General features: G+C 39.4%; 1 protein-coding gene across 4 annotated transcripts in view; it reads right to left on the bottom strand.

The window, feature by feature from the left end:
* The window catches only part of LOC119901899 (macrophage mannose receptor 1-like), a 32,050-nt gene that overhangs the window by 6,194 nt on the left and 11,563 nt on the right, over positions 1–14,293 (bottom strand). The window contains exons 19-30 of one of the 4 annotated variants that reach the window (XM_038717664.1): positions 12,122–12,222; positions 11,857–11,999; positions 11,561–11,666; positions 9,679–9,806; positions 9,524–9,559; positions 9,321–9,356; positions 8,065–8,100; positions 4,213–4,315; positions 2,258–2,481; positions 1,794–1,959; positions 1,036–1,200; positions 820–936 (exon numbers count right to left, since the gene is read on the bottom strand). In XM_038717664.1, the coding sequence (XP_038573592.1) occupies positions 820–936; positions 1,036–1,200; positions 1,794–1,959; positions 2,258–2,481; positions 4,213–4,315; positions 8,065–8,100; positions 9,321–9,356; positions 9,524–9,559; positions 9,679–9,806; positions 11,561–11,666; positions 11,857–11,999; positions 12,122–12,222 (1,361 nt within the window). Of the gene's footprint in view, positions 1–819; positions 937–1,035; positions 1,201–1,793; positions 1,960–2,257; positions 2,482–4,212; positions 4,316–6,956; positions 7,365–8,064; positions 8,101–9,320; positions 9,357–9,523; positions 9,560–9,678; positions 9,807–11,560; positions 11,667–11,856; positions 12,000–12,121; positions 12,223–14,293 lie in introns of those variants that run through there. The other 3 variants (XM_038717665.1, XR_005444262.1, XR_005444261.1) reach the window with 3 other exon arrangements.

Raw genomic sequence — 14,293 nt, 5'->3', positions numbered from 1 at the left:
CGACACCAAACGAACTGAGATCACAGTAAAAGCCTGGGCTGACGGCCCGTTCAAGCGCTGCAAGCGCTTCCCACAAAGGACTCCGGAACAAATCCACCGGTTTCTAACTCAACTCGAAAACGCCACTGGGGTCGGGCCAGAACCAACTCCACAAGCCAACCGACAGTCGAGCCTTGCTACACGACCTGCGGCAATGGTAGGGCAAAACAAACCACACTCTGTGACTCGTTTGTGTTCTCTAGTTGGCTCCATCCACAGTTAATAAACCCCTAGATTAGTCAAACTAAATCTGCAACCTAATTTCGGTCATTCGTTCCCTCGTAGAATTCTCTTCCTCTACAATATAAACTGAAATTCAATCGAACCTTACATAGGCCACCCTGTTCATTACCTCCTGGTTGTCATATTGACGGTTGTCCCTGTAATATCACCACATTTACCCACTATTGTACTCTCTTTTGTTAGTTAATAAATTCACCTTGAGCACAGTGATGTTGTGTGTGAGTTATTAAAAATCTACAGTCCCTATACATAGAACTCACCCTCGGATTTGAGATTGACTGATTGACTAGAGATTACGATTTCAGAATAACTGAACCAGTAACAACTAATGAATTACCAGAAATTCGTGTAATTCTCAGGCTATACTCAAGGACCTAAAGCCTTGGGTAGACAAGCAAATCTTTAGGTGGTGCTCCTAATTTTGAGGAATTGTTTGTGACCTCTTTGTTTCAGAGCTTCTGTTTTACAAAGATCATTTTCCTTGTGTCGTGTAGCTCAATGTTTGTTTTCATGAAAGAGTAGACAATGTTACTTTACCTTTGTGAGTTTTATACAAGCCAATCCAGAAAGATTTGTGCATGTCTTTGTATCTGTCGATACTGTTTTTAATGAAGGCTTGCTCAAAAGGATCTTCAATGCTGGCAAGAGTTCCACCTTCATAAACAACAAAGAAATAAACACATAGAACAGTAGGTACTTAATTAAAGCTTAGTGATGAAGAATATGTATCGATCATCCATTCAAAATCCTTACCATGTCTGACACAGTTAGCAGATGCATCTGGCCACTCAACCCTTTCTGTGAGAAAGAGGTAACAATGACCCTTAAATGGTAACCAGCTGTTACGCTGCCATCTGGGTGAATCTGGGTCGTCAGGGCAAGTTCCAGGGAAATCACTTGGCACTGTTGGTGGCACATCTGTGGATGTGAGAGACACTGATGACAATGGGATCAACGAATGTACTGTTTAGTCCATCCATCCATCGTGAAACGCTTATCTGTGTGAGCATGCTAACATTTAACACTTTTCTAGCTTCTTCTCCTCCTTCATCAAAGGACATCTACGTGTCAGCTGCTGTTAAAAATAGCAGAGTTTTTAAGAGCGCTGCAGTGTGTGTGCGTAGTGAGCGAAGTGAGAGAGCAAGTGGTAGAAAGTAACGGTGAAAGTGAGCGAGTAAGTTGTCAGTCTGGCAGTAAATGTGCAGTGTAGGTCACAGTGTGTCCGTTAATTAAAGTCTGTCTGTTGTTTCTCCAATTGCTGGAAAGTGAAGGTGGTTAGCGCAAGCTAACATCTCTCTGTGCTTCAGACTCCAGTCTGGAAGCTGAGCAGGACTGAACAGGAGTAATGTGACATCATATGGGTATCATGTTTTTAAAGGCAAAAGTACATGAACACACGTAACCAAAATAACAGATGTGGTAAAATTACTTTGGTTAGAGGCTATGAATTTTGGTTTCGATAAATGTTCAATTAATCGTCCAGCCCTTTTTAAAATGTATGTGAGCCCTACCTGTAGACTTCATACAAACGCTGGTCATGTTCTGATTGCAGTCAGCAGTCTTCCATTTTCCCTCTGCATTCACAAACACACAGGGTTGGTTCATTCTTGGTTCTAAAGCATCCCAGTTGCTTTGGGTGATAGGCCAGCCATCAATATATCTGAAATATCCGGAGGTCTGAAAGCAACAATTAATCAAACTGCATTCAGCATCATTAATTTAAAATACTGTCATTATGAAGAATTCCATTATGAACTGAACAAAAAAGTCTAACAATTAGCTAGTCTCCCACATTGTTGAAAAGTTACATGTTTTCTTTTGTAATTTTTAGCTCTTGCGGATCTAATTGATCTACACAAGTACGTTATTGTTAATCAGGATGTTATACTACATGTCATGGATTTACAGGAGTCAGCAAATGTTTCAAGTTACAAACAAGGGTTAGTCGTGTTTGCTGAGTGAGTTTGCCCTGTACCTCCATTTTGTTCACTCCAATCCACAGAGGAGCTTTTATCGCCATTAGCTCAACATAGACCCGTGTCCACTCATTTCGCAGGTTAGCCAGTTTGGCACCATCCCCCTCACAGTGCTTCTTTGCTTCCTGCCAGGTCATTTGTTTAGTAACAACCTTGATAGAGTCGTTAAATATTTTGACATAGTCTGTAGTTGTTGGTTCAGGGGAGTCTGGGAGAGAGGCGTCTGTTCAGGGAGAGAAATTTGACAAATTTCAGGTGCTCTGTTCTATTGATACTTAACAGTTACTATTCTTTTCCACTTTTCTGAGAAGAATTAATTAATTAATTAATAACAGTATAATCAAGAACACATGTCTGAAATTTGTATTGTTGAAATCATACTTTTGATCATTGGTGAGTCTTGATTACAATACAATAATAATAATAATAATAATGCGAGTCATGACTGAATCATTTGAAATGAACAACTCTTTTTGCTGACATGGGAGTCACTAAAGTAAGTCCTTATCTCCATGAAATTACATTTGTCCCTTTTAGTTTAGTGCTACTTAATTCTGATCGATCAATCATGAAATCCAACGGTCTTTCTGATTAGCAGACTGTGTTGCTATGAATGCTGGGCTGATCATAGATCTAAGGGACTTACTTCCCACATCAGTGGAAAAGGAACATCTGTAAAACAGTGGATACATTTTTTTTGTAAAAACACTATTTTTAAGAAATCTTCAATAATAAAATATATGAAAATAATGAGCATTAAACACTTAATTTACTGCATTCTGGTGAATCTTTCTGCACCCATTTATGGTGGAATTGTTTTTATTTATGTGAAGGGAAACAAAGTCCAGGTGGCAGGTGACAATTAAAAATCTAAAATTCTAATAGCAAGGCTCTCAGGCATTCTGTATTGCTCACAGATACATTTCCTCCTGTAGATCAGCTTTTCTGATTTAATATAATTCCTGTTGAGTCAACACACACACATGCAGGAATGATTTAGTCTTCCCTCCATTTTTGTTTGGGAAAGTAACCTTTTTAAAAAGGTGCATGTGACACTTTTTCACCTCAATGATAAATTCATTCAATTTAATTCAGTAATAATGCCCTGGACTTTAATAGTTCCTGTTTCAGCAGGTTATATTTGTTTTTCACTGTGTGAAAAAAATTATTGTGTAGCGTGACACAGCATGTGAAAAGTGTAAATTGTGAGAGTCTTGCAAGAGCTTTTTCCCTGTTGAGAAATATTGTCACGTTTTAATATTGCAAAATCTTGTGGCATGAGATCTTGTCACACTCCTAGTCACAACTCCTGTGAAATGACACCTTTCACAATCTGGACGAATGGAATTTGATCCATTCGTCCAATAACATTTGGCAGATTGTGAACCACACAATAAAATGTTTTAATCCTATATGACTTAGACGAGTGTTAAACTTGAAGTTAGCCAGCTTAATCGGTGAAAGTCTCTGGTGCGTATGCTCAATGGGTGTTGGGGCCGGTGAGGGATTCACCAAGCTCTGGGTTTCTAACTCGTTGACTTCAGGGACTTAAAAACTAGACTCTCTTTAGTCATACAACCTCAAGTCAGTAAAAAGAGTTGACCGTCCTATCTCAAGTGTCTAAAAAGTCAAACACAACTGCAAAGTGGGTCCTGAATTCTTTCCTCACTGACAATTACTTGTACTAAAATAGAACATATAACAAATAAGAGTTTCTCTCTTAGTCATGTACACTCCATATGCAATATGCCTGCTGTTACTGTGTAGTGCAAGCACCCAGAACAACCCTAGAGTGCACACTGTTCAAGCAGGTGATTCTTGGCTGATATTTTTACCTTTTGTCAATTTGGGAAATACAGAACATCAGGTAAAAATAAAAGTTGGCTTAATGATAGGATAGAAACATTGGAATATAGAAAATCATTCTAGACCATAAGAGAGAGGCTATGCTCACCAACATTTCGAAGACAGACATATCCTGTGGTGTCATTGCAGTCCTTTTTTTTCCATTTTCCAATACCAATTTTGGAATCGGCAGTTATCGCAGCACACTGATTCTGGTAAAACACAGCAATGGTGAGGTAAAGGCAGGCAGGTCAGGCATTTCAACAGCAATGCATGTATTGTGAATTGTCCCCTTTTAAATAGGTGTTCAATGAACTCGCATCTTGCATATGCCGATCTAGCTCTTGCTAGTGTGCTGACTCTCTTCGATATGACTGTGTGTGTGTGTGTGTGTGTGTGTGTGTGTGTGTGTGTAGGAGCCGCTGAGCCCTGCCCTTCGAGAAACACGGAGCAAAGTATTTTCTGTATATTTGGCTTAAGTGTTAAGTTATAATGCTATGGGAAAATTTTTATAAATTGCATCCACGTTTTGGCAGATTCCACAATATTCTGCGTTTTACAGTTGATTAAATTTTTATTATCATATTCTGCAATTCCACTGAAGATACATATTAATATTATGCGTAAAGTTTTTTTCCCCTATTATCGTCCTTGCATTTCACATTAGTGTGTCAAGAAAGTATTACCTGGTCTTCCTCTAGCAAATATATTATGCCATGATCCATCTGCACTGTAAAAGTGCCAGGAATGTGTTTGGATGCACAAAAAACATTTATTAAAGAGGTCTTGTGCTTTTTGCCCCCCCCTCCTTTATTGAGTTAGATATCTTTTTTGTGCATGTAATAGGTCTGCAAATTGAAAAAGACCAAAGTCCACCATGAAGGAAGTTCCCATCTCCCACAGAAAACAATCCAATGAATTGCCTGACAACAGCTCGTTAGTAGTCCAAGGGGAAAAACACACCGAGTTGCAGCACACAGTGACAAGACGGTGGCCTGCTGCCTCTCCTCTCCCTTCCAAACACTAGTGGTATTATGTGAAAAATTTAGATTTTTTTTGCCAGGGGGTGTAATGATATTCAGTAACATGTAATATATCCATGTAGCCACAAGGCAGCGCTGTGATAATTTTCTGTGTTAACTCAGAGAGAGGAACTCTTAAGTATACTTCTGCGTCGAATCGACGGCGTAGGCTACGTGCTACGCAGAGGCTTCGCCGTCACCTGACGTGCACCTCTTCAAAAATGTAACTACACGTTGAGTCGACGCGGACCGTAAGCGGTGTGATTGGTCGGCTGAGTAGCCTCGCAATGCCTCCGAGCCGACCGGAAGTACTCTGCGCTTTGAAGTAACATTTACTAATGGCTAAAACGGCGGTTGTAACACAGTGAATCAATATATTTGACCATTGCAACCCGAGCGAAATGACTCGTTTCGCTATCAGAATGTGATCCATTTGGTCAGTAACATTTGAAAAGGCTACACCAGCCGCACGTTTACAATTTTACCCCCATTTATGGTAGCGGAGCGCTAAACCGGAGGTTAGCCTGCTCAGCCAGCAAATGTCAATACAGTAGACACTGTAGCGCTACTGCAGACTAGCGTTTGGGGGTGTAATTACAGAATGACGGACACTACCTAAGTATAATACGGCGTAGATCGTATGCAGGAGTGTTTTATGTTATCACCGGAACATGAGGTGGAAAAATAAAATGACTAGCACAAGCTAGATGTTCATCACAACAATGTGTCATCGTTGAAAAAGGAATGAACATTACATGGTACCAGGACTGGTTACTTAAGTTAATGACGTTACGCCAAGGACAATTGTGAAATGCAACATGGCAGCAATTCGAGCTGTACATCTCGGCGATCGGGTTGGAGATTAAACCAGAAGAACGGAAGATAGCATTACTGCTAATCGTAGCAGGCCCACGTGCGTTCAACACGTTCGTGTTTGATCAACCTGATGATGACAAGAAACTGTAGGAAGTGATAAAGAAATTTGATGCTCATTGTTCTCCGAAAGAAAAACTAAACTTATGAGAGGTATGTGTTTCGTTCACGGACGCAGCAGCAACATGAGACGTTTGATAGCTTTCTCACAGATCTGAAATTGAAGGCACAGACATGTAATTTTTCGGATTTGGAAATCGTCCACGATACGTGATCAGATTGTCTTGTCGGAATATATGACAGTCAGAGAACAGCTTTTGAGAGAAACTGAACTGAAACTGGAAGATGCTGTGAAAATTTGCCATGCCAGTGAATTGGCTCGAAAGCATGCTAAGACTTTCAGTGACATTAATAATGGTACAACTGCAATTGATGACAGTGCAGCAATTGGTGCTGTACCCTTCACGGGGAAGAAGCATGTACAGTACAAGAATGCAAAGAAGTCGCAGGACGAGACATTCAGTTGCAAGCGGTGTGGTTTCCAGCATCAACCAAGGCAATGCCCAGGTCTACATGGATGACATCATCTGCTGGGGCTCTACACTACAGGAACACAATGACAGACTGACCAAATTGCTGCAGAGGGTCCAGAAGAATGGGCTGAAACTCAACAAAGCCAAGTGTCAGTTTGTCATCCAGGAAATCACATTCCTAGGAGATAAGCTGTCTGCTCAAGGAATAGAGCCAGATAAAGATAAAATAAATGCCATCCTGGAGATGCCCTGGCCCACAGACAAGATAGGAGTACTATGGGTCATGGCAATGATCAACTTCATTGGAAAGTTCATTCCTAACTTGTCAGCAGACTGCCTGCCTGCGAGACCTCCTACATAAGGAAAACGAGTTTGCATGGACAGCAAAACATGAACAAGAGTGGGAAAACTACATCTGTACTCACCTTCTGTGACCCTACCAGGAGAATTAAGGTGTCCACAGAGGCATCGAAAGATGAACTTGGCGCAGTCTTACTGCAAGCAGAGTGTCTGTACGCTCAGATAGAAAAGGAATGTCTAGGCTTGGTGGTTGGACTGGAAAAGTTTCATGGGTACATCTTCGGCCTCCCCACCTTTACAGTTGAGACAGACCATCGACCACTGGTTGCTATCATAAAAAAGAACTTAAATGAGATGTCTCCCGAGGATTCAGCATCTCATGATGAAGCAAAGATACGACTTTGATCTAATCTACACACCAGGCAAACACATAGTGCTAGCAGATGCACTATCCAGTGCACCCACAGTGTGTCATGTGAGCTCTACTGGAGACGATGTTGAAGTTCATGTGAGCATGATCACTGCTACCCTGCCTGTTTCAGACACAAAATCAAGACAAATATCAGAACAAACAGCAAAAGACACAGAACTGTTGTACAGAACATTCATACAGGTTGGCTCTATGTCAGGAAATGCTCACAAGGATTCATGAGGGACACCTCGGAATTGAAAAACGCAAAGCAAGAGACACTGTGGACATTAAGATAAATAACTGACACCTGCCAGAAAAATCACAATAAACAAGCAAAAGAGCCTATGAAGGTGGCTGACCTGCCAACAGCACCATGGCAAAAGGTTGGTATGGATCTCTATCATTTGAATGGTAAAGTTTATTTAATTGTGATTGACTACTATTCCAACTTTCCTGAGATGGCACTTCTCAAGCATAACAGCAAGCAGTGTCATAATACATGTCAAATCCATATTCACCAGACATGGAATTTCAAGGATTGTCGTCAGTGACAATGGGCCATGCAACATGGCAACAGTTTGCAGGGCACTCTGACTTTCAACTTGTCACATCAAGTCCCTTGTATGCTCAGTGAAATGGCAAGGCTGAGGCGTCCACATTCTCAAGCAGCTGCTGAAGAAAGCTACAAACAGCAAGTCTGAACAAACGTGTACCAGCGGTGTAACCCCAGCTTGTCATAAAAGTGTAATGTATTCTGGCTCCAAGTCAAGACAAATGAAGTGTTATTGCACATCACAAACAAATGATCAATAATGTTTTACCTCCAAACGATGTAAACTGTAGAAATCGTGATCATGCTGCAATGGAAAATCCAGATGTCAGAAATTTTAAGCAGTACAGCCAAAGATGTATTATAAACAATACAGATGTCTGATCCATATCTTGCTCTGTTAAGCTATCGAGCATCGCCTCTGGACTGTTAATGGGTTCGTAAGTTACACACCACACTACCCTGCTGGGTAAAGGAAAAACAGAACAGACAACTGAGAAAAAGACTCCAGCTGTTAAAGCAGAAACAGAAATGACATTATGACAAGTCTTACCACCAGAAGACTCACATTCAGAGACAAACACACCAAACTCAACTGTGTTGAGGAGATCCACAGGTGTGGTAAAAAAGCCTAAGAGACTAAATCTTGATAGAGAACTAAGTTGTGTTACTGATATCATCTTTATTATTTCTTAGAAAATGTTGATTACTGAAAAGCCTCAAAGGAGAGGGGGGTGTAATGATATTCAGTAACATGTAATTTATCCATGTAGCCACAAGGCGGTGCTGTATAATTTACTGTGTTAACTCAGAGAGAGGAACTTACTTTTATGTTCCCACCAGAACGTGGGGTGGAAAAATAAAATGAATAGCACAAGCTAGCTGTTCATCACATCAATTTGTCATAATTGAAAAAGAAATGAACATTACAAGGGGCGGGGCACGATGCCTGTTCAACCATCTTTCAGGCCCAACCCTACCACCCTACTCTGTTTCTGATTGGCTAGTAGTCCTTAACTAGGAACTGCGCAACTCCCAACAAAGATAAGATAAGTAAGATGTACCACTCCATAGCTATAATGAAGCGTTCAACACACAGGGTGAAAAGAAGAGAAGAGCTGGATTAAAGTGCAGTGTGTGTTTTTTGAAACCATGTAAACCTGTTGTTCTGGTACAACCCTTAAATAAGATTTTGAACCTGAAAATGAGTATAATATGACCTTTTAAAGAGGTGGTTTTATGTTCATTTTCAGGGAGATGGGAAATCCCTTTGGCTTTTTCACTTTGCAAACTTATTGCATGCACAAAAAGGGAAACTCAATAAAGGAAAGGGAAAAGGCCAAAAAGCATAATACCACCTCTTTAAGATTTTCTTTTCAGCTGCATAGAATTCATCAGAAATTCTGAACAAACGTGTACCAGAGGTGTAACCCCAGCTTGTCATAAAAGTGTAATGTATTCTGGCTCCAAGTCAAGACAAATGAAGTGTTATTGCACATCACAAGCAAATGATCAATAATGTTTTACCTGAAAACGATGTAAACTGTAGAAATCGTAATCATGCTGCAATGGAAAATCCAGATGTCAGAAATTTTAAGCAGTACAGCCAAAGATGTATTATAAACAATACAGATGCATATCATTGATCACAATGCTGCATAAAGGTTGAGTGTACACAGTACAGCACAGCACAGTTATGCCTCAAGTTCAGTAAAGTTTAAACATGTTACCATAAAAGGCCTGTGATAAATTAGACGATGTTGATTCTGCAACAATAGAGAAACAGTCAAATTTTAAAATACAAAAAAAAAAAGTTGTATTTTGTAGACCAACACATAACTCACGTACTTAATATTATACAACAAAAATTACAGTGTCCACTTACTTCAAATCCCCAATTGTTGTATCTCATTGGTCGCCCATCAGTCCAATAAAATTGGCCACCTTTTATATTATGCAAACCAATCCACAGGTCTTTGGTAGGTTCCTTAGCCATTTTAGTTGTCAAAAACACTAAAAACAAAACATATATTGATGATTTAAAGGTTCAGTGTGTACGTTTTAGTGGCATCTAGTGGTGAAGGTTGCAAATTGCAACCAGTGCCTCACGATGCATTCTCATGGTCCTCCGATAGTCCCATTTCCCGAGCTGTGAAGTCGTTCTTCCGACAGTGTGTGTTCATGTGCTCTTAAGTTGGAATGTGGAATCATGATGGACGCGTATAAAGATGTGATGGATTAGCATTATCAGAGCATATAAACACGCAGAAATCTAGTTCACTCTACATGGACAGAAAACTAACCGTTATAACCATATTACAAATTACATGGTTGCAAAATATGTACAGTATTTCCCAAAGTTGAGTACACCCCTCACAGTTTTGTAAATATTTGATTACATCTTTTCATGTGACAACACGGAAGAAATGACACTTGCTACAATGTAAAGTAGTGAGTATACGGCTTGTAAATTTGCTGTCCCCTCAAAATAACATCACACAGCCATTAATGTCTAAAACAAAAGTGAGTCCACCCCTAAGTGAAAATGTCTAAATTAGGCCCTATTAGCCATTTCCCCTCCCCGGTGTCATGTGACTCAGTGTTACAAGTGTAACGGGAAACACTGTACACACACACACACACACACACACAGTGTGTAGGGCTGCAATTAACAATTTTTTTCATTAATTGCCCATGACCGGTGACCGGGGCCGAGCAGCGTCCAATTAAGCAACAGTTAACACAGCTGTTGATGCTGCGTCATTCATTACCACAGTGATCATGATCGTTAAACAAAAAAAAAAAATTAATAACAGAAATGGAATCGCAGGTGAAAACATTCAAAACGCAAGTGATCTTTATAAAACTGCTGACAAATTAAGTCAAAGTAACAGACAGATAGAAGTAGAAAGAGAGAGAGGTGCTTGTGAGCAGATTACTGTAGTTAGTAAACACTAAAGTAAGGTGGATAATGTCACTCAACACTGAGCAGTGTTTTTCTGCAGCTTATTTTCAGTTAGATTTTATTTGAACAGAAAGCTCTGTCCAGCAGCCTAACCTGGAGCACTTTTATATTTGAGATGTGTCTAAGTGAGAGAAGGTCCTGTATCCTGGTGCAGTTTTGGTAGTTATTTAATAGTCAGTGTTTTATAATGAACATACAGTTGAATGAACCCAGTCAGGAAAGCCAATGGGATCCTTATCAAGAAAATTTGTGAATTAAGAAAGTTACAAAAATGTTTGTGTATGCTGTCAGTTATAGTTCTTAGAAAGAAAGAAAATTGGAATAAAAAAAATATATGTACTGGGAGTCGGAATCAGCTAGGAAAAATGCAATCAGTGCATCTCTATTAATCAATAAGTTGTTAGGTTCATATAATTGTGAAAAAATGTTGATCAGTGTTTCCTAACACCCAAGATGATGGTGGAAGTGAGACAGAGCACCAGCAGCGGCTGTGATGTGCACAGTTGTGTGTGAACTTTGCAGGACGGAAATGTAAATAGTACTTGGAATCGACCCGTGGAATTGTCGGTGGGAACGCACAAGACCAGTGAATGGCATGCAAGCAGAGCAGACAGAAAAGGGTCAACAATAAGCCTGTAAATGTACAGTGGAAGTTACAGTGACTAATTAATAGAAACTGCAGCCTTGCAGCTTCTCAAGATTAAAGTGGATTAAACTCATCAGGGGTGGAAAAGGAGAATCATATGCATTTCTCTACAACAATAAAAAAAAGTTTTCTGAAGAAAAAATCTTCCAAACAAACCTTGCACATGTCTTGAAAGAATTGAGGCCAGATTTCCTCCCATTGCTTTGCACTGTGTCCTCGCTCCCTCCCATGTCTCATTCTGGCTGGTAATGATGTTGTAACACTGTAGGTGAAAATCAACAGCTTTGTGTGATACAACAAGCAGTAGCTTTTTTTTTTTAATGCAGATATAGATCAGTGATTTGTCAGACTGAAGGTTCATTTCATTGCAGGCACTGAGATTTTAATTCTATGCAACACCAGTTCTGTGACCAAGCGGCCAAACATCTAAAGAATTAAAAATGACCTCTGACCTTTGAGTCAAATTTTTTCCAGTTTTGTGGACAACCACCTGTTGGAGGAACTGTCGGTGCTACAGTGGTGTTGACAGGTGGTGAACCACTGCGTTTACATATGGATTTGTGCTCATACCCACAATTATAATCATGCCAGAACCCTGTGAGCCAAACCAAAAATATTCAATAAATATTTCAACAAAAGCAATATGCATTTTTACAAATAAAAACTAATCTCAGACTATTTAATATATATTGTGTATATACATTTTACGTTACTCACCCATAGAGCCCTTCATGACAGCACAATTCTCATCATTGTTTAGGAAGTCAGGTTGATTTTCATCCCACCTTTGAAACACCACTGGAGAACCATCCATCCACCTTTTGGAACACAATATAATTACTTGAAAATTTCCGATGCATTCATTGCCTACTCTTACTTTCATTTCCATTTGTTTTTTTAATATTATTAATGGTTGTGTTGCAGAATAGTTTGAGAAAATGAGCTCTGGTTGAATCTTTCACACCGATGCCTGCACTAACAAGGCGGCTAAACATAAAATGTCTGCAGACGCATCTGTAAGCCACCTTGTCAGTGTGGCTGATATGGAACAATTTTAGTGCTCCCCCTAAAAAAATTTGTTACCAGAACTAAATTTCCTTCCATCATGTTTTCTAAATGTTTACATGTTTCCCCCATTCCTAAATGACATCTTATCTAAAACCATAACTGGCTAGTGTTAAATTTATATTATTGTACTGTAGAGAATACAGTTGAATGACGTCACTTCTCCAGTGTTGGGCAGTAACGCGTTACAGAGTGATGAATATAATTACAATTACAAATCCAAGTAACTGAAGCACCATTCTGACGTGACTGCGCGACTATGCGGCAGGTCAGCGACAATGTTGTTCAAGTCAGCTGCCTAAAAACTAAAGAACGAATAGAGAACGAGGGAGGTTGCCATTCTTTCGACAGCTGTAAGTAGCTACTGCCATTATTGTGTCACAGTCTAAGATGCAAAGAACATTGTAGTCCGTTGTAAACTTTGTGCGACCAGCAAAAACCTTTCAACCGCAAACAATTATGCATTTAATTTATTGAAGCATCTCAGCACAGCAACATGAAACAGAAAGAAACTCCAGCCGCTACTGATGTTTGGACTCGTCGGAAGAGAGTGGTGTTCAACGTTTTGTAAAAGCACTGAATACTGCTCTCATAAATACATGTGCAGAATAACAGTAGTTCAAAAGCTGGATTTACTTGTTTTTTTATAATTTCATATTCATATGTATTGTAAAAAAAACAAAACAAAAAACATACTCCTTTCTGCTGTTATGAATATGACATGCTTTCACTATCTCTTTATACTACCCTGTTACCTGTTCAAGTCTATGTAAAAACTTCAATAAAGAAATTTGGAATAAATGAATTTGATATTAGTTAAAAAGACTCCTTTGTTTGGGGGGTGGGTGGTAGTGAAGGTAATATAGTAATGTAATGAGAAACGGAACTAATACTTTTATCACCCAGTAATAAGTAAAGTAATATTACTTTTTTTTAAAAGGAGTGATAAGTAACTTATTACAATTTCTGAGTAACTTGCCCAACACTGCTTCTGACAACCTTGGGCAATCTTCTCTTTTTTAATATCATCTAATCATGGCTACTTGAGATCACTGATTGTCGATCTGATTGCCAGGGGACAGTGTTACATTGCAGCATGCCAGTGAAATGCCAGAATGGAAGAAATAGGCTTATTAGCTTTAAGAGAAACAACCAGAAGCAATTGTAAATGCACAGTGCAGTGTTTCCCACATAATTACCATGTAACTGTGGCGGCGTTTTTTTTTAACACAAACACACATACGCTTTGATAACTTTACGCTTTAATTACTTATTTGATGAAATTTATGGGGTTGATTGTTCTTATGTAGTTTGTATGATGCTTTGGCAATATTGTTGTTACACATTCATGCCAATAAAGCTAATATGAGTAATGAATTTACTCATATTAAATAGTAGCTTATATAGTATGTGGCAGTCTGCGTTGATGCCGTGTCTTGTCACCACAAATAAATCAGTGAATGGGAAACACAGCAGTGTGGTACAGATTTTAGAGACCGTTTTTATGTCATCAAAAACATGTCAGGTTCATCAGTCAGTGCCATTGACCAGGGACACTGATACAGATCTGGAGTTGGTCCCTGGGGGCTGCACAGCGGCTGCCCACTACTCTCGAGGGATGGGTTAAATGCAGAAAGTGAATTTTGCAACATGTACATTATGTGACAATAAAGTACCTTTCTTCCTCCTTTCTTTAGTTCTAATAGTGAGTTAGTTAAAATCGCTTTAATATCACCACATGAAAAACAATCGCTGATCATCCCTTCAATCGTTGATCCAATTGGCAAAAGCCACACTAACTTATAAGTATATATATTCAGTGTA

The sequence above is a fragment of the Micropterus salmoides genome, unplaced genomic scaffold (assembly GCF_014851395.1).
Source record: "Micropterus salmoides isolate LMB-PRFRI ecotype aquatic unplaced genomic scaffold, ASM1485139v1 Ms_hic_scaffold_14, whole genome shotgun sequence".
NCBI lineage: Eukaryota > Metazoa > Chordata > Actinopteri > Centrarchiformes > Centrarchidae > Micropterus > Micropterus salmoides.
The sequence above is the reverse complement of the archived record's forward strand: the minus strand, read 5'-3'. Positions and strand labels throughout refer to the sequence as shown.